The following is a 21,041-nucleotide window of genomic DNA, read 5'->3' as shown; positions in this document are numbered from 1 at the left end:
TCAGGTTGCCTTTCGCCAGCTGCTCAAAAGCCAGTTTTCCCAGAGACAGGATCATCTTCCTGGTCTCTGGAGTCCAGAGTGAATCTGTCCCAGCTCTCCCATGATACTTGAGGTTCTGCACTTTGGAATGAACCAGCAGGAAGTGGATGTACATCTCAGTCAGGGTCTTGGGCAGGTCTCTTCCCTCACTGGTCTTCAACACGTCCTCCAGAACTGTAGCAGTGATCCAGCAGAAGACTGGGATGTGGCACATGATGTGGAGGCTTCGTGACGTCTTGATGTGGGAGATGATTCTGCTGGCCTGCTCCTCATCTCTGAATCTCTTCCTGAAGTATTCCTCCTTCTGTGGGTCAGTGAAGCCTCTCACCTCCGTCACCATGTCAACGCACTCAGGAGGGATTCTGATTGGCCACTGCGGGTCGTGTTGGTTATCCAGAGGCAAGCGGAGGGAAGCAGGTTCCCCATTGATGAGGTTTGTCAGCAGAACGTCCACTGAGGTGGACTCTGTAACATCAGTCAGGATCTGGTTGTTGTTGAAGTCCAGAGGAAGTCGACACTCATCCAGACCATCAAAGATCAACACAACCTGGAACTGCTCAAACCTGCTGATTCCTGCTTCTTTGGTCTCAGTGAAGAAGTGATGAACAAGTTCCACCAAGCTGAAACTTTTTCCCTCTCAGCAGATTCAGCTCTCTGAAAGTGAATGGAAATATGAAGTGGACATGCTGGTTGGCTTTGTGTTCAGCCCAGTCCAGAGTGAACTTCTGTGTTAAGACTGTTTTCCCAATGCCAGCCACTCCCTTTGTCATCACTGCTCTGATTGGTCCATCTCTTCCAGGTAAAGGTTTAAAGATGTCCTGACATGTGATTGTTGTTTCTGGTCTGTCTGGCTTCCTGGATGCTGTTTCAATCCATCTGACCTCATGTTCCTCATTGAGCTCTCCCTTCCCTCCCTCTGTGATGTACAGCTCTGTGTAGATCTGATTCAGAAGTCTTGGGTTTCCTGCTTTAGCAATCCCCTCAAATACACACTCACACTTCTTCTTCAGCTTAGATCTGAGTTCACGTTGGCACGCTGCAGCGGCAGTTTCTGAATGAACAAACAACAAAAACATCAGTCAGTGAATGTCACATTAAGGAGAGAAATGTGAATATTTGCTGGTAAATGTATCTGAGTTGTGGCTGCATGGCATCCATTTAGCTCATAGCTGCTGGTGGAAAAACCAGTCCTGACTGTCTGCAGCCAAATGTGAAAGGCAACATTTTCCATGTCAACTTTGTGTTCAGCATTTGACACAAATATGAACAAATCAACACTTTAACCAGGTTCTCCTTGAGGATTGTGCTCATTTCCCTTCCAAATTGGGATTGCTGAGCTCTTGTTTTAGAAATGTCTGTATTTCCAGCAGAAGTAACAAATGCAAACATTCAGTTTTCCCATCATTCCTCCTCTCCATCCTGTTAAAGGAGTTAAAGCCTCTTACTGCTCCACAGCCGCTCAGCCAGCTCCTCCTGCTTCATTCTCCTCAGGAGGTGCAGTGTGATCTGCAGAAAAGCCTCCCTGCTGCTCCTCCTCTGCTCTTCCTCCTCACCGTCCAACACCTCCTCATCCTCCCTCTGCCTCTCTGAGCATTCTGGGTAATCTGGACTCAGAGACTTCTGCAGGTTTTTCAGCTCCTTCTTCACAAAGGTGTTGATGTTCTCCTCCAGCAGCTGCAACAGAAAAATCAAAGAATTCAAGTTCCATTTTCAAATTTGGACCCAAAACACAAAATCAGATCCAGGTTGAAGAGCCTGAAAGTCCAAAGTGCAGCATGGAGACGATTATGAGCTGAGCTGCTGCTCAGTTTGGATCTTGTTGTTCATTCTACAACAGTTAGTGCCAGTGGAGCAATCTGATTGGACAAGAGGCGTTCCATGAGAGCTGATGTTCAGTCGAACAGCACTCGCTCTGGTGTCATATCGCTGCATTTACACACCAGAAATATGGAGGCCAGGTGTGTTTGATGCTCCTGGGCAGACTGACCACTGGGAACCTCTGAGCTCTGCTGCTGGACTCTGAGGAGCACACACACACACACACACACACACATACATATTTGAATTTATGTATTGGATTTTCAATATAGACATAAATCATATCAAAACCCAATAGTAGCAAGAGTCAGTGTGCAACAATATAAGATCATGACCACACAGTGAACTAAAGGCTATAGACAGGGCAGATCGAGGCCATGCAGGCTATGGGTAAAGGTGGCAGCATCTTTTCCATATGAAATGACGATATGAAATGTTGGCAGACACAGACATAGTCACAGTCCAGCAAGTTGGAGTCCTCGTGCACACATTAACAATTTTTTTATTTACCGTGGGATAACCCAGGGCCGGCTTTTGGCATAGGCGATATAGGCAATCATCTGCTGCACATCTTGTGAACATGCCCAAGGCTACCAAAGATCAAAATTCTAATTTTACAATTACACCCACATGCAGAGATGGCATTTGCAAGTGTTTGATATTTCGACCATTTGTAACTAAAACGCATGTCCATGTACATATCAAAGGAACGTTCAGTCTCTATGATTGAAACGGACTTGGTGGATTCATTGATTATCTGAACTGAACTGAAGACATTATCTGGAGTATTTGGACAGCTTCCAACAATATGTTAATTGTTAATTGTGTTATTAGGTTGGGATGAGGCAAACCAGTCACTTTTAACAGTTCTGTTGATGTGGAGTGTGTGTGTTGTCCAGTGGTACGTCGCAGTTCTTTGCGGTCATATCCACGATACGGTCGTGGCATGCGGTGTACAGTCTCTTGTAGGCGGGGCAACTGTTCATTATCAGTTGCGGGGCAACTGATAATGTGCGCAATGGATTCCAGTTGTTGATTATTATGCAGTAGGCAGTATGAATCATGTTGTGATGGTACCAAAGGGTGAGGTTGTATTTGGTGGGCAAAACTTGTAACCGAGCTTTTATTGTGAATTTGAGAATGGATTTGTCTATTGTTGAGTTATGTAGGACAGAGATGCTGGTGTCAGTGACCAACACGTCACCGACCTCCACCACATGGTCCCGTGCGTTCGCGTCGCTCCAGCTCAGATGTATTTGAGCGCTGTTATGTTCAGGTCGTTCCAGTCAGAGCGCACTCCAAACCCCAGAGCGTGCATGTCCAATTTCCCACTGGGCTTTTTCCTAAATCCCAGGAAGTTGGCCTCTGTGGTTGTTTGTGGGATCTTGCCCCCTCACTTCTTTTGTGCAAAATTAAGTCTCTGGTTTAGTGCGTATTGAGGCTCATCCATTTCCGTACCAAATGAACCATTCTATTGTTAATTTCTGTCAGAAAGCATTTTGGTATGTGTATGTTTGTGAAGAGATGCTGCGTCATGGAGAGCGCAATCTCACGCACTGCTGATAGTTTCATGGTTATGGGAAGAGGGGATTTGTCAATCATGTCCAGCCTGAGTATTGAGCGACTATGTCACTCAACTGCTCGTCCCATTCTCCAGCAACGTTGAATTTGTGTCCAAGATAGCAATATGCCTCATGTCGTGCGTAGACCTTCATTTCTTTACTCATGATGGTAAAAGAGGGTGGTTTGTCGTGTTTGGCTCTATACCATTTGCTGTCACCGCTGCGCCGTTCGTAAAACACCACGCTCTTGGTGTTTTTCACCTCCAGTCCCGACCACTGCAAGAATGTGTCCATGTTTAAGCATAAAAGCATGTTGGTAATAACGTGCTCCTCCCTGGAAGCGTTCAGGACGTCATCAGCGTAGCCTTGGACTGGGTTCGAAGATTTTATGTCCAGCAGGGCGCACTGCACGAGCCATTTCAGCCAGCTGTTGATGGCGAAAATGAAGTTTACAGTGCTCCAAGGGCACCCGGTTTTGATGCCAATTTCAATTTTAATTGGCTCAGTGTGTTGGTCCCCACATATCACCCGAATGAAAGAGCCAGCGTATATATCACACTGGCGGACGTTCTTGGAAAAGTCGTCCACCGTGCCGGCCACGGGTTACCTGGCTCCAGGTGTAGCGTTGGGTCATGGATCCACCATGTTCGCGTGTAGACTTTGCCAGTCTGTAAAGCCGCTTTAAGAGAAGACTTTAGCGAGATGATCAGGCACATTGTGATCAGTAATCTTAGTACTGTTATTATTGATTCTTTCTGCATTTACGATGGCAGCTACAACGGATAAGATTTGATAATTTGAGGAAACTCAGTCAACAGAGTCTGAGGGGCCGAACCCATTCTGGATCTTTAAATAATTACCCATCATCAGCAGAGGGCTGTGAGTCTTTGAAGACAATAAATCGCTGTATAGATCCGTCGCTCTTGAAGGACACACAGCTGGGTCCAGGGAGTCTGGTCCTCTCCTGCTGGATCCTGATAGAAACATCATGAACACAGTGAAGGGATCTGTGTCTCTATGAACAACACTGTTTTACTTTCTTAGGAACACTAACATACTCAGATAATAATGACTTACGTATTCTCAGAAGCATCTCTATCTTTAAATGTAATAGGTTTATCCATAGACCGGTCACTCTTCATGGACACACAGCTGGGCTCAGGTCCAGGTCCAGGTCCAGGTCCAGGTCTCTTAGAGGCAGGGAGCCCCTCCTCTCTCTCCTCACACACATCCATAGCCGAGCCCACACCTTGACACAAACACAGCGGCTGATTGATGACAACAAGCTTTCCATGACAGGATGTGTGCTGTCTTCCTGTCAGCACCATGTCACATATACAGAGTGGACGTAACACTCAGAGCAGCCGCCCTTTACATCAAACCCACTGAGCAGCTTCATCTACAGAGGACTTTGAATCCTCTGGGACTCTTCACACATGGACTGGAAACTACTGACGTTTACAAAGCTCTCATTTCAGCCTCTCAGCAACATTCACTGCATTTTGGCTTTTCATTTTCTGCAGAGAATCTGGTGATAAGTTTAAATATGATTTAAAATAGTAATAGATCATTTTTATTTGTTTTACTAATTAATTTTCTGAATTTCTGGTAATATCCTGTGATATTATTATTATTATTATTTGTTTTTCTTTTTTTGAAAGAAAACTTTAAACTTTTTGACACATTTACTCATGTGTCAAAGGGTCAGTATGGAATGTTCAGGTGATAGCAGTGTAAAAAATAAAATAAATAAAATAAAATAAAGTGAAACAGGGTGAAATAATTGATAAACATTTTTCTCTCTTGGTAGTCAAAAGCAGAAAAAGGAAACTTCAGTCAAGCCTGTCCAAGCTGTCAGACTGCCTCTACAACATATTTGATCCCTGAGGTGAGTTAGATTACAATCTACCTGACACTGACTTTATCATTAAAACAAGAGTCAAGTAAAACATTTTAGACAAAGTTTTGTCTTCAGTGTTAGACATCAGTGCTGAAAATAATAGTACAATAATTAATTAGATCAGTAAAACATATAAATCCCATGTTGACAGACCCTCCCACCATCTTGTGCTCCCAGTCTGCTCTGCAGCCTTCCAGCTGTGAGGACACAAACATCTGTACTGATCCCGTGGTCGGGTCTTTACCTGCTGAATCACATCCACATCAAATCCAAGAGACTTTCCAGCTTCATGTGGAGAGGAAACCCAGAGAGAGAAGACGCCGCTGCTTCTCCTGTTGCTCCGAGGCTGCAGTCACTTCCTCATGACTTCCAGGTGTCACAGTGTGGAAACGTCAGAGCCACATCCCAGCTGAGAGCGTAGAAGCTGTCAGAGACATGAGGGGCTGCTCAGGATGAAGGACTTGTCCTGAGCTGCAGGGAGAGCGGCCAGTCCAGTGGAGTCCAGCTGCTTCACAGCAGCAACATGGACAATCTCAACTTTCAGCACAGAGGGAGCAGCACGGCCCGTTCAAAGCAGCACCAGGCTCTGATTTCACTCTCACATTCTGTTTATGGAGCGTGAGCGCCACCGGGGTGGACAGGAATGGAAGTTCTCTCAATCCTTTTCATCCATCCAGAGAATATCAAAGTGAACAGCAGGCTTCTGAACTTTTAGAAATGGCTTTGAAATCCACAGTTTTGAGGAGTTCTCATTCCAGAGCTTCTTGTCCTCCATGCCAACACTGTAAACAGCTGAGAAATATTTCCCATGAATCACTGTCCATTTGAATCTGAACAAGCCAGCTCCTAAATCTGCTGCCTCTCCATGTTCCTTGTTAATAACAGACTGTCTCTGCCTTAAAAATCTTTGGTTGTTGTGAATATGTCCATATGGAAGAAGAAATATCTCATTAACTCAATCCTCTTCACTGCAGCAAAACAGCAAACACAGGGGATTCCAGTTGGCCAGGATTGATATAGCAGCTCTTGATGAGGTCTTTGATGTGGTCCTTATACCGTCTTTTCTGTCCTCCAGCAGCCCGCTTTGAACTTTTCATTTGGCTGTAGAGGACGTGGACGGGGAGGCAGTGACTCGGCACAAGGATGGTGTGTCCAACCCATCGAAGGTGTTTCTTCGCCAAGACCGCTTCCACACAGGTGGTGATGGCCATGAGAAGAATCTCTGTGTGAGGGATTCAGTCTTCCCAAGACAAACTGAGGATTTTCTGTAGGCACCTGATGTGAAAACTCTCCAAGCTGGTTATATGACGCCTGTATGGTGTCCATGTTTCAGCACCAAAGAGCAGGGCTGAGATGCAGACTGCACTGTAGGCCGCTACTCTAGTGCTGACTCTCAGGTTTTTATTTTCAAACACGAGAGATTGAATAGGACGGGTGCCAGCACGCTCAGATTGTCCAGGAGAGTTTTGTGGGATTCATGTCTTTCTTGTAGAAGTGACTGAATTTGGTCTGAGTGGCTGTTGAACAAGTCCTGGTGATGTTTTCAGGTTGTACCAGGAGCCTTTGATGCTGCAGAGTGGATGGCTCTGCATAGGAGTGGCCAGTCATTGGCTTCCTCCTGATCTTGCTCAAAGTTGTGGGCATGGAGTTTTCGGAGGTTACTGGTGGTGGTGGGATCTCCTAGTGCTGCACAATTGAGTCTTCTCTTTGGGGCCCCTTTGAGGCAGGAGGGTTGAATTTCCAGAAGAAGTTTGGATCTGAGCAAATGGAGGTCAGTCCAGCACTCGGCCCCACACATGGCTCTGGTGAAAAGAACTTGTCTGTCCCTCTACAATAATGTAGTCGAGAAGGTGCCAATGTTTTGACCGGGGATGTTGCCATGTGGTCTTGAACTTATTTTTCATCTGGAAGATGGTGCTGGTAATAACCAGCTGATGTTCTGTGCAGGGCAGAGGAGCTGCAGCCCATTGTTGTTCATTTTCCCCACTCCATGCTGGCCAGTGGTCTTATTCCAGGTATGATGTTCAGTCCTGACTCTGGCATTGAAGTCTCCCATAAGTATGACCTTGTCTGCTGCGGGGATATTCTGGATAGCAGCATTAAGACTCCTGTAGAAGACATCTATGGTGTTGTGATGTGCCTCCAGCATTGGTGTTTAAACACTGATGAGGGCAGCAAACCGTTTCTGTGTGGGAGGGATGTGCTATTTAGTTTAGTTTAGTTTTTTAGTTTAGTTTAGCCTTTCACTGATCCCGATGGGGGATTCAGGAATGTGTTGTAACAGTGTGGACTTTGTTGTGGGAAAATACAGCACATTCTTGTACCACCTGTGAGGATCATGAAGCTGGGGTTAACCTAAGGACACAGAAGATACCAGATGCAAACTGAGGATGCAGACATGCCGGAAGTTCAACGTGGGGACGCAGAGGTGCCAGCGTGGTCATTTACGACCATGTGTGTCGTTACGGGATGTCTACGAACAACCAAGAATTTACTCACATGAGGTATACATTAACCTGATGGGAAGGTCAACAAGATGAAAATGCCAGACAATGTGATGTATACTACAGATGTCCAAACGACATTCCATGACTCTGTATAAAAGCAGGCTGCACCAAACAACAGGGCGCTCTTGGTCCTCAGACATTGCTTGTCGTTAGCTAAGGCGCCCACTTGCAAGTGTCCCCAGTAAAATCCAGAGTGTACTAGGCTCTTGCTGCATGTCCTCTGTTCCCAGAATTCCCACCACAACTTTAAGTCCGATTTATGGTTCTGCTGACTCTGGACACTGCAGTCACACAGTTGCTCTGCAGATGGTGTGTCAGACCTGTGTTCAAGGGCGGGCTTTAGGGGGCTGTGCCCACCCTGATCATCAGCTGGGCCCACCCTGAACGAAAAGCATCAAAAAGCTTTTGTTCTTTATTTTTCTCGACATGAAACATTGTACTACTGTCTCTTTAAGTTAAATATTTTCTATCTCTCTCTTTAAGTTAAATCTCCATCACATTAAATCTCTGTGATGACTCCCGGGCTATTCTGCATCTTATTGGCTTACCTGTTATTACTTTAACCAATCAAACTCCTCTGGCCTAAAACCTGACTAGAGAGGGAGAGAGACTTAACATTAGTCTGTTAAAAAACTTGATCGGAGTGAATTAATTACAAATATGGATGCCAAACATTTTTTAAATTATTTTAGCGAGAACAATGCGGGCCGCTTGGCTGTGAGTGAGCCCTGAAGAGGCAGGAAGAAACATCTGAAGTCGGTTGGCTCTAACACAACATTACGGTGACGGTCTGGACCTCCTTTAGTTTTCTGTCTGCTAGCTAGCTAGTAGCTCCAGACTCCACAAAGCTGCACTCTGTCTGACGTTAGCTCTGAAATGAAGCTGGAGGTGGATTACAAAGCTTCTTCATACCCTGAGCTGACCTGCCAGCTTCCAGGCAGAAGGTAGGCTACGTTCATCTACTTTGATACAGAGTCTCTCTCTCTCTCTCTCTCTCTCTCTCTCTCTCTCTCTCTGTTCAATTCAGTTCAGTTCAGTTTATTTACAAATCATCTGAAATGCAAATACAAATTAAAGTCAGTGTTGAAGTTTTGTAAAATGGGACTCCCCAGAAGCTATCTGTGGCTTATGAACAGGGGCCCAAAACATTAAAAAACAACCATACATTACGTAACAAAAACAGTTCCTTATGTAACCTACTCTAAACACTAAGATCCTTTCGGATTCCGTAGATACAGAGATATTCACATAAAATCAGCACATCAGTTATTAGTACATGAGAAATACATACATACATTCATTCAAGTGAGCAGTTCATAATTTAGATCCTCAGCAGTTTTTTAACAGTTTCATAATAAATATAATTAAACACAATTAGATAGCAACTTTTGTTTTAACCTCTTTTTAAAAATAGACAGAGATGCAGACTCTTTATAGTGCTGTCAATCTCATTCAAAATTTTTGGACCTTTCCAGGTTATACTAAAACTTGTACATTTCAGTTTCCTTTTCCTTCCCTTTAAAAGTTGTTTTCCCCTTGTGTTGTGTTCATGGGTTAGAATTTCCCTGGTTGGGATCAATAAAGTATATCTATCTATCTATCTATCTATCTATCTATGAGTGGAAAATAAATTGGACTGAGTTGACAGAGTCTGTCATTGAGTCGAAGTATTAATTATACATTACACAGGCATTATGAAAAATGTTACACTCAATAAGCTTCAGAAGTTTATAACCATAAAAAAGAGGATCAGAGGGAGCATTAAATTTGCTCCATGATACAACTCGTATTACTTTCTTTTGTAAGATCAGTAATATCTCAACATAACTAACAAAACAGATATGTATTACACCATAAAAAAATTACAATAATTTAAATGAGGCACAAACAGAGACCAGTACAAGGTTAGGAGAGCTTCAAGAGGAAGAAAATGTCTCAGCTTAAAAAACAAGCCAACCCCCGGGACGCCGACAAACCCCGCCGGTAGAACACTAGCGGGTGGGCCAATAAAAAAAAAAGGACGTGTCTGCACATGAGTGGCTGTTGTGTCGCTGTCCTCACCTCAGTGCTGAACTGGACAAAGACGTTTAACTCAGTAGACTTCATTTCTCTCTGCACAAAACTGTAAATGGAAAGGGTGAAGTAAACATCAGAGATGCTTGCTACAAGCTACAGCTAGGACCTACGCTAACTGATGCAGATCTTCCGAGATAGAACTCCCTGACCCTCCACTTTGTTGGAACCCTTCCGCATCATCAGCAGGTATCTCGGGGTCACAGGTGTTTCGCCCCTTAACCTGAACACCTCTCCTGAGTGGGGCAGCAAAGGCTGGCTAGCCTTCACCAGCAGAAGGGTTCCAACTGTGGGCTCTTTTCAGCCACAGCCATCTTGAGCTGGACTCAGCTGCTAAATCAATGTCCCTGGTGGCTTTCTTCAGCTGATTAGGTAAACGGAAATATATCTTTGGAGGTTTTGTCTCTCTCTCTCCATTTATTTAACCAACCAAGTTACACTGTTCCAACATACTCAGATCGAACAGAAAGTTTAACATTTAAGCAATAAGCCCCGAGAAGCCGTGGGTTACAGTGATTTTACAACAGCTGAGGGGCGTTCTTATCTAAGGCACGATGCACAGCGGAGTTGTAAAATCACTGTAACTCACGGCTTCAAGGGGCTTATTGATTTTATAAAACGGTTACCCTTCGTATAGCCCATAAAATAAACACACAAGGAAAAATTTAGAACTAGGCTATTCATTCTTCCACCAAGCAAGATAGAGTGGACAGAATGGTAAGATTGCTTTTTCATCTAGTGCCATCATCAAGTCACATCAGGCTATTTGGGCTCGTTAATGTTGAATTGGATATTTCCATTAATAGTGCAATTGTTAAAATAGTGTTCAATTATGTTTGGACTCCTCTTTGCAGGGACGGCGGCATGCGTTTTGCGACAGGTGCGTTTTTGCGCAGACGTATGCCTAACGTCGGTTGTAACAATAACAATAATAATAATAAAAGTATACTGTTAATTTACCATACATCGGCGCTGTCACACTGTGTCCGCTTTGGGTGGAGATAAAAGGCAGGTGGATCAGGAGGCAGCAGGGAGAGGTAGGCTGTTTCTCCAGGGAGGCCACCGGACACAGTGGGTTACCCGGCTGCTCATATATGAATCCCTGCAGGCTGTCTATGTATATTACGGCATCATCTTTGTGATTTTTTGTGCATTCAGGGTGACATATTTTAGGTAATTTCATCGTGGTGAATGCTGAAGGAGTCGGCCTTTAATTTGCGGTTGCCCTCGTTCTCCCTGCGTCCCATATGAAGCTGCACGTCAAACCAGACTTTACAGACAAGCCCCCAAGGTGTGTCTGAGCTTCGAGCCTGAAAGTGCTTCATCTTCTGGCAGTCTGCCTCGGTTATGGCTTGGTGGTGGGAAGATTTGTCACGTCCTTCTCGGCGGAGTTTCTTTACCACACCGGTGAAAACACTGTTGCTGGTGGTGAATTCAGCGTCTTTTAACAGACACCAAGCAGCTCCTCCAACCACTCATCCAGGCTCAGGCCACCCAGCAAATCAAAATTCACCACAAAGTCTGACATTTTGTTCACAAAAGTCTTGAAACAAATGGAACCAAACGAGGAAGTGGAGCGCAGAGTAGTTGGTTGCTAGGCAACGCTATGTCCGTTTACACTGGCGCAGGGATATTTTGTGCTGCGGTCTGCCAGTGGGTTACACTGATTTTACAACGGCATGGAACGCGGCTCAGCCAATCACATTTAAGGATGGGAAGCACCCGTTTATAATAAAACGCACACACAGCCGGTGCCCTTCTGGCCGCTAGCGGCGCCCCTCCAGCAGATGGCGCCCTTAGCATTTGTCTATACTGCCTATGCCATGGGCGGTCCTGCGTTAATGTCTTATTTAGCTACAAGTGACTATTCCTGCTTTTGTCTTGTGAATTACAGTTATTTTATGTCTGTCTGTTTGTTTGTTTGTTTGTTTGGATTTTCCTACCGGCGGTCTGAGCCAGCTGATGCCCCTGGTCTTGTAGGAGCTCGGCCCCAGCTCCTTGAAGCCCAGAGAGGAGGCCAGGGCGGGGAAGGTCTCGTCCTGGAACAGCCGGCCGGACTCGAAGCAGTTCCTCCTCAGGGCCTCATAGTCCTGGTTCAGGTACTTCACGGCGTGGCTGTTGGTCCCGATGCCCTGACCCCTCTCCCTCTGGTGCTGCAGGGTGGCTGCGATGCCCGACATGCTGCTGCTCCGCTCCGCTCCCACCTGCAGCCTGGATCCTGGAAAGCTGAGGCCTTGAAACCTGGAGAACCTGGAGAACCTGGAGAACCTGGAGCCTGGTCCAGAGAGCAGCAGAGGTGTGTGAGGGGAACCAGGGTGTGTGTTCTTTTGAGTTTTTATTTATTTATTTATTTAGAGAGGACAGTGCACATTAATTAACATTACTGTAAATAAGCCATGATGTTAAAGAACCATTAAAATATACAAAAATGGGACACAATATACATACATACATAAAAACAAGGACACAGGAGACATAAAATTTAGAGTAAGAATACAACATATCCATGTGGGAAACAGAGACCGGCAGACAAAGACACTAAAAGAGAGACAAATCAATCAATCATTTTTATTTCAACTTTGTTTAATCATGTGCTGGAGTTTCAGAACTTCTCCACCAGGATCAAAGTGATCTGACTGGATCAATTCTGAAAAACTGTGGTTTTCAAAACAGATTACAGAGTTTCTCATCCTGTAGATCTGGACATTGATTTTGTAATCCAGTAATCCAGCCTTTAGTCAGGATTAAATGATGTCCTTGGATTTAACAGCAAGAATCAGGATAAGGGCTGGATGTTTCAGGCTTAATGAACCTGTGATCACTGAGACTGACTGAAGACACATTTTCATAATATGTTATAATAATCTGGTTTGTTACATTTGTCTGCTTTTATTTTGGAGGCAACATGTGCTCACTGTACTTCCTGTGTCGTGGTGTCTGACCTGCAGCTTCACACAGCTGCTGAGAGGAAGGGTGTGTTTCTGTTGGCTGAGAAACCAAACACTCTGAGACACACACACACACACACACACACACACACACACACACACACACACTGCCGGATCTGACCTGATGCTTCCTCATCTCACCTGTATGACGGCACATCAGGGCCGCTGTGGAGAGAAAAGACAATTACAGAGCCGGAGAAGGAGGGGGGATATTCAGAGAAAAAAACTGAATTTCCAAGATTAAAGTCATAAATTTACAAGAAAAAAGAGAAAAAACCTAAACATTTCTGAGATTATAAAGTTACAAATTTATGAGAAAAAAAAACTGTGAAAACCAGTTCTATTTTCTATCTTCTGACTGCCAGTGGCGGTGCTGTAAGCACTGAATATTATTATTATGCATTTATTTGTCCCCTTGGGGAAATTGATTTGCAGCAGAGAATTCCCATGGCATTTCATAACATAGAACAACAATTGAACACATCCACATCCACAGCCATACAAGCACACTAGCTATACATTAAGAAAAAGGAAATAAATAATGTTTGTAAACACTTGTATCCCGGAATAGAAACACTTGGTCCAGACCAGCTGGACACCCTGTTACTTGGTTGTGTTTAAGAATCTGATGGCTTGTGGAATAAACGAGTGTTTGGACCGGTTTTTCGTGAACAGGGGGGCGCAGTAGCGTCGTGCAGATGGCAAAAGTTTAAAACAGTTTGAAAGTGGATGTCTGTCATCACTCATAATTGAATTTGCCTTCCTCAAAACACGGTCTTTATAAGTGCCATCGAGGCTTGGAAGAGATGTACCTAAAAGTTTACTGGCTGTTGTTACAATCTTCCTTGTAGTACTTTTCCGAGCCTCAGAAGCATTTCTAAACCAGCAGATAATACAGAAGCACAAGACACTTTCAATAAAAGCACAATAAAACATGCAGAGTATTCTGGGATTCACACTGAATGAGTCAGACCAGCAGTCCCACTTGAGTTTGTGGTCAAGCACAACCCCAAGGTATTTGTACTCCGTAACGGACTGGATTGGTTCTCCATTTATGAGGGTGGGCTGAGATGAGCTGCACTTCTTGAAATCGACAGCCATCTCCTTCGTTTTTGAGGTGCTGAGGATGAGGTTCGCACCCTCACACCATTTAAAGAAATAGTCCAGGACGGGGCCATGCTCCTCCTCTCCATCCTGGAGGAGCCTCACCAATGCTGTGTCATCAGCATACTTTATGAAGTGCCTATTTGGGAAAGTGCTTGTGCATGAATTTCTGTACAAAATAAATAACAGTGGAGATGGACAGGGGGGTCACGTGACAAGATGGCATGCTGAAACTCTTGGCGTCCACAGAGCGGACCTGGACAGTTGGCATTTAACCCTTAAACCATCCGGCAAACTATGTTACAAAACTGAGAAGAAACATCTATTAAACAACAATTGCACGGATGAATGAAAAGAAGTGGCCTCACCGCACAAGACAAGCAGCGAAACAGAAAGAAAGTGAGCAATGCCAAAATGAAGGAAGCATGGCTGGTGAGAGCCCTCCAGGCTGGGCGCAAGAACTTCTGAAGCAGTTTGCTGATGTTAAAGAATCATTTGAACAGAAGTTTGATGCACTGAACGAAAGCCTGAAAAGTTTGAAAAAGGAATCGCGCGCCTTGATCAACAGAGTGGCAAACGCGGAACAACGAATTAGCAATCTTGAGGATTTCAAAGACGTGCACACCAGAACGACCCGGGAGCTTTCAAAAGAAGTGCAGCAGCTCAAAACCAAAGTTACCTTCCTTGAATCCCAGAGCAGAAGAAATAACCTAGTGTTTGTGGGTTTAAAGGAGGGCCTGCTCAAGACTGCTGACCCTAATGTAGAGATGATGATGATCCTCCGATACATATTGGATCTGGATGAGTCGGCGCAGGTACCAGAGGTGGAGCGGCAGCACAGAGCCCTACGTCCGAGACCAGGACCAGAGGAGCCACCGAGGCCATACATCGTCCGCATGCTGAAGTGGACTGACCGACAGCGCATTCTCAAAGCAGCAAGGGCAAAACCAGGATTGAAGTGGCACGGGAAGCCCTTCCACGTCTTCCAGGATCTCCCCGCAGAGATACGACAGCAACGCGCAGCTTACTCAGAGCTGAAAAAAACTCTCCGGGATGCAAACATACGTTTTGGCCTGTTGTATCCATCCAGATTGTTGGTGACGCTGGACGGAGAGAAATACATCTACAAATCTCCTGAAGAGGCGTATCGAGACTTATCAAAACGGGTCCCATCAGCTTTTGGCTAAAACAATGTGATTCACAGGTCAGTGAAATAATAATTGGCTACACAATAAGGACCGATGGCATTATGATCGGTGGTCATAATGCATTCTTCCTTCTTACGTATGGACGCTGGACAAATACGAAATAAAATACTTCTGAGTTAATTTTTACTTATTAACATACCAGCAAATACTGGGTTTTTGAGTTTAATAAAAATAACTGAAAGGTCTGGGAATGCTAGAGTGACGCGCCTATCCTTGGATCATGGACAGGGGACTGAGGACTAGTCCCTATATTATGTGTTGTTTATTCCCTTATGGTGATAGTCTTTGTTTGTATGTGTTATGTGTTTGTTGTGTTATGGTTAAGCCAGGAAAGCAGAATAAAATGTTGGAATTGAGTTTAGGAGTCATGTGTAGAATTAATTATGTTTAAAGATGGGTCTGCCTATTATTAGGGTTATATCGTGGAATGTTAATGGCATATCAAACAAAGTGAAACGTTATAAAATACTCTCACATTTGAAATCTACAGGATGTGATATAGCCATGATACAAGAAACTCATTTAAACCAAGATGAATCTTTAAAACTAAAACAGAGGTGGGTAGATCAAGTTTTTTCTGCTTACGGTAACAGTGCCTCAAGAGGTATTAGTATCTTAATTTCCAAAACCACATCTTTCAAACCATTGGAAGTAATTTCTGACAAGGAAGGGAGGTACATAATTGTATTAGGGCTTCTTAGTAATGTGAAAATGATGCTTGCCAATATATATTGTCCTAACACTGGACAAGTAAACTTTCTGACAAAACTGAGTATACTATTATCAAGGTTCTCCGATATTCCCACAATAATTGGTGGAGACTTTAACTTAGTAGCTCAGCCCAGTTTTGATCGGTCTAAGCAACCTCTACCAACAGATGGCGCACTTGCTTCAGCTTTTGATGAATTCCAAACAACAACATGCACAATAGACATTTGGAGATGTATTAATACAAATTTACAAGAATATACTTTTTACTCTAAAGCCCATAACTCATACTCTAGGATTGACTATTTGTTAGTATCTAGCCAGATGGTTGAAAATGTGGTTAATTCTGATATTCATAATATACTGATTTCAGACCACGCTCCCATTTCTGTCAGCTTTTACCCCTCCTTTGAGGGAAATAAAACAAAACAATGGAGATTGAATACCGGTAATTCATATCTGGGAGATGAGAAATTTGTTCATTCAATAAGGGGGAAAATAAAGGAGTATTTTGCCTTAAATTTGCATTCAGTAAACTCAATCCAAACAATATGGGAGGCATTTAAGGCTACATGCAGGGGATGGTTTATTAGCTATTCAACTGCTAAAAAGAGGGAGAAGAATGAAAGGAAACAATCTTTAAAGGACGAACTTAACAAGCTTGAAAAAGGACACATGAGGGAACCAGATAATTATACATTAAGGGATTCTTTGTTATTATGTAGAGCACAACTGCAAGAAATAATGCATGAAGAAACCGCGTTTGCATTATTTAAACTGAAAAGAAAATATTTTGAGTCAGGTGATAAGGCGGGTAAAATGCTGGCAATGAGGCTTAAGCAAACAGAATCTAAACATTTAATTTCAAAGATATATGACTGTAATGGCCAACCTACACAAGATCAAAAGCAAATGAACCACTGTTTTAAAAATTACTACAAGAAACTATACGAATCTGAAAGCAATCCTAATTTAAATGCTGTTCACAATTTTTTTAGTAGTATATGTTTACCTTCAATTACAGAAGTAGATAAAATTGAACTAGAAGAGTATATAACAGACTTAGAGATTAAAGCAGCTATAAAACATCTTTCTAATGGCAAGACACCCGGGGAAGATGGTTTTAGTATTGAGTTCTATAAAACTTTCCAGGATGAAATAATACCTTTTCTTGTAATGTTATATAACGATGCAATAATGTCTCAATCAATGCCTACCACTATGCGAACAGCTGTAATCACCACGATACCAAAACAGGGCAAAGATCCCACACAAATGAGCAATTACAGACCTCTCAGTTTGCTTAATAATGACTATAAAATATTTGCCAAAATACTTGCATTACGACTGGAAAAAGTGGTTCCCTCATTGGTCCATTTTGATCAAGTAGGTTTTGTAAAAGGCCGTCATGCTTCAAGTAACATGAGAAAGTTATTTCATGTGATCCACAGAGCTGCTTCACTACAGCATCCAGCGATCTTGTTATTGCTGGATGCTGAAAAAGCGTTTGACAGGGTTGAATGGCCATATTTATTTTATGCTCTACAAAGATATGGTTTTGGTCCAGTATGCATGCAGTGGATTAGAGCACTTTATTATAAACCACTTGCCCGTGTTAAAACTAATGGAATCATGTCTGAGCCCTTTGAGTTAACTAGATCCACACGGCAAGGATGTCCAGTCTCACCAATAATTTTTGTTTTGGCACTGGAACCCCTGGCATGCTCTATTAGAGCTAACCAACAAATAAGTGGCATTAAAATGTATGATTATGATTTTAAAATTTATTTATTTGCAGATGATATATTATTAACCCTGTCAAACCCAGAAATTTCAGTGAAACATTTGTTTAAGCTTATAAATGAGTTTGGCAACCTTTCAGGGTATAAAGTAAACTGGAACAAGAGTGAAGCAACTCCCCTCAACTGTATGACATTCCCAGTACATCTTGATGCAACCCAGATAGTCTGGAAGAAGGAGGGCCTAAAATATCTTGGTATCAATATAATCTCCCCAACTGAGAAAATTTTTGGAATAAATGGCCCTAAACTGATTAAAACTATTAAAGAAGATCTTGCAAGATGGGGAACACTTCCGCTATCCTTGTGGGGACGAGCAGAGATCATCAAAATGAATGTCTTTCCTAGACTTTCTTTCATGACGGCATCGATCCCACTGAAATTCCCTGAATCTTGGTTCAAAGAAATCAAAAAGCTTTTTATAAGGTTTCTTTGGGGGGACAAAAAACCAAGAATCAGTCTCAGTAAGCTTGTCAGACATAGGAATAAAGGAGGGTTAGGAATACCGGATATATATACATATTATTTGGCTTTTAATGGCAAATACCCCTTACTGTGGGCCTATTATGAACACCATGAGGCTGGCAGCTGGATATGGCTTGAAAACAAAATGATTGATGAGAGCCCAAAACAAACATCTTTGTCTGCTTTATGGTATTGTACAAAATCAAACACAAATTTGAAGAACCCTATTATTAATTTTTCATGTGACATTGTGAAGGTCATACACAAGAAATGTGCAATAAACGGATTACAATTGCCTTCATGCCCATTATGGAGGAATCCATTGCTTACTGCAGGAGGGAAGACTCTTTTAAACAACAAGTGGAATAGTCACAATATTAGGAAACTTGAACAAATTGTAAAGCAGGGGAAAATAATGTCCTTTAATGAAATTAAAGCTAATTATAATCTGAATAAATCATGTTTCCTACAGTATTTACAATTGAAATCTATACTGCAGAAATGTATATCTCAGGGTACCACTATGGCGTCAAATAAAGACTTAGATGATAAATTCAGAGAGATTGTAACAAATAGTGGTACAGTATCCAAACTTTACAAACTTATAACTCTCTTCTCCTGCAGTAACATGGATAAAGTCAAACAACAATGGGAACATGATCTCGGAAAACACCTACCACCTGAACAATGGAACTCTATTATAGGACATGCAAATTATTTATCAAAATGTGTCAGATATAAACTTATACAGATGAAGATTTTACACCGAACATATATAACCCCATACAAACAAATAAAATGAATCCTCAGATGTCAGACTTGTGCTGGCACTGCTGTGGAAAAAGAGGATCTCTAATACATATGCTATGGCACTGTCCAGAAATAAGAAAATTTTGGGAAGGAGTCCAAAATACTTTATGCTCAATTATAAATGATGATGTACTAATGTGCCCAGAAGTGTGCTTGTTGGGAGCTAAAATGGATGGTGTAAAATCTGAAGAAATAAAACAGCTTTTAACGCTGGCATACCTTTCTGTGAAAAGGATTATCCTCATGAATTGGAAAGTGCGGAAACCTAATTGTTTCTGTTTGAATAACTGGCTGAAAGACTTCATAGAACTAATAATGATGGAACGTGCAGCCTCAGCTTTACAGGAGCTGTATAGACATGATCTTGATGGACCATGGACACTCATTAAAGAATATATAAATGTGAGAAATTCAACTTAGTTTAATAACATGCTGAGGATATGATATGAATGTGAACCTCGTAGGTAGAAAATCAAAATCCTCTCTAAGGAGTTTTGACACAGTGATTCCCTGAGTCTATTATGTTTCTTTATGTTAGTAGTTTGCAATCCCTGGTGAAATGTCTTTGTGTTGTGTATTAGTACTGTGTGTTTTTTGTTTGTTTGTTTGTTTGTTTGTTTGTTGTTGCTGATGTTGTTTTGTTTTATGTGGCTAAAATTAAAATGTAAATAAAAAAAATAATAATAACAGTGGAGATAAAACACAACCCTGTGTGGAGCCTGTGGAAGTGATGAGTTTATATGAGAGTGATTTTCCTATTCTGACCTGCTGTGTTCTGCTGCTAAGAAAATCAGCAATCCATAAAATCAGGTGAGATGGGAGTGAAAATTCTGTTTCCAATTTATCTGCTAAAATACTGGGAAGAATTGTGTTAAATGCAGAAGAAAAATCAACAAACAGAATCTTTGCATGTGCCTTTGGCTTCTCAAGGTGTGAGTGTAACATGTGCAACAGAGTCAGTACAGCATCTTCCACCCCCCTAGAGGCTTGATAGGCAAATTGCAGGGGGTCAATAAGAACCTGTGTTTGAGAGATAATGTATCTCTTCACGAGGCGTTCAAAACACTTCATAACCAGTGATGTAAGAGCAACAGGTCTAAAATCTTTAGGGGCAGAAGGTCTCAGAGATTTGGGAATGGGTACAATTATGGATGCCTTCCAAATGTTTGGTATCCTATGACTGTTAAAAGAAGATCTAAAAATGTCAGTAAAAACTGGTGCCAGCTGTTCCGCACAGTGCTTGAGTACTCTCCCACAAACATTGTCAGGGCCGGGGCTCTTCCTGGGATTGCAGTCTCTAAACAACTGTTGGACTTATGAGACTTTAATAAAGTTCAAGGGAAGATCAGGAGAGGTCGATGCCAGTTTGGAGAAGTCATTTCCTCTTCCACTGTCAAAGCGACAGAAAAAGCTGTTGAACTGGTTGGCCATTTCCAAACCCTCAGTTCCATGCCAGTCTAGAGAGACCTTGTCCCTGCCTTTATGCGGGACGTTTGTCATGGTTTTAATGCTTTGCCACGCCTCACTAGGATTATCAGATGTCAGGGTGCCCTCTAGCTTTTGCCCATAGTTGTATTTGTCCACTGTAATCTGTCTTTTAATTTGTCTCTGGAGATCCCTTCTGGCTGTTTCATCATGGTCCCTGTAAGTGTGTTTTTTCTGTCTGATAAGGTCTTTTAGTTTAATTGACACCCAGGGTTTGTCATTTGTGTAAACGTTGACCCTTTTGGTTGGCACCACCATGTCCACACAGAAATTTATATAATCAGACACATGTGTAGCAGACTTAAGGTGGCTCAAGCAGGCAGGCAATAAACCACACAGGTGTCAGGATCTGCACATTTATTCCACCTGCATAGCAAAGGGGGCACAGCCAGCACACACACGCACAGTCAGCAGTGAGGTCTCTCCTTCCATCACAAGAAGCTGTCCCATTCCCTTTTCTTTTTAGAGCACACAGAAATAATTATACATAAACATTATACAAATAAAACATGTCATACTTTTTCCAACTTATGGTCACCATAAATTCACAAAGGACAAAATAAAATATTTCGACAAAAGTTTTTCTCTCTTAGCTAATAGTGCAGTCATTTTTCT

General features: G+C 42.6%; 1 protein-coding gene across 1 annotated transcript in view; it reads right to left on the bottom strand.

Moving 5' to 3' along the window:
- Positions 1 to 12,158, bottom strand: part of LOC115357229 (calpain-2 catalytic subunit-like) — a 123,436-nt gene extending 111,278 nt beyond the window's left edge. Inside the window, exon 1 of the mRNA XM_030048650.1 lies at positions 11,843 to 12,158. Coding sequence (XP_029904510.1) covers positions 11,843 to 12,079 — 237 coding nt within the window. The 5' untranslated portion in view covers positions 12,080 to 12,158. The remainder of the gene's footprint in view (positions 1 to 11,842) is intronic.
- Between the last annotated feature and the right edge of the window lie 8,883 nt (positions 12,159 to 21,041).

Source organism: Myripristis murdjan, chromosome 1 (genome assembly GCF_902150065.1).
Source record: "Myripristis murdjan chromosome 1, fMyrMur1.1, whole genome shotgun sequence".
Taxonomy (NCBI): Eukaryota; Metazoa; Chordata; class Actinopteri; order Holocentriformes; family Holocentridae; genus Myripristis; species Myripristis murdjan.
This window is presented reverse-complemented; position numbering and strand designations above follow the sequence as displayed.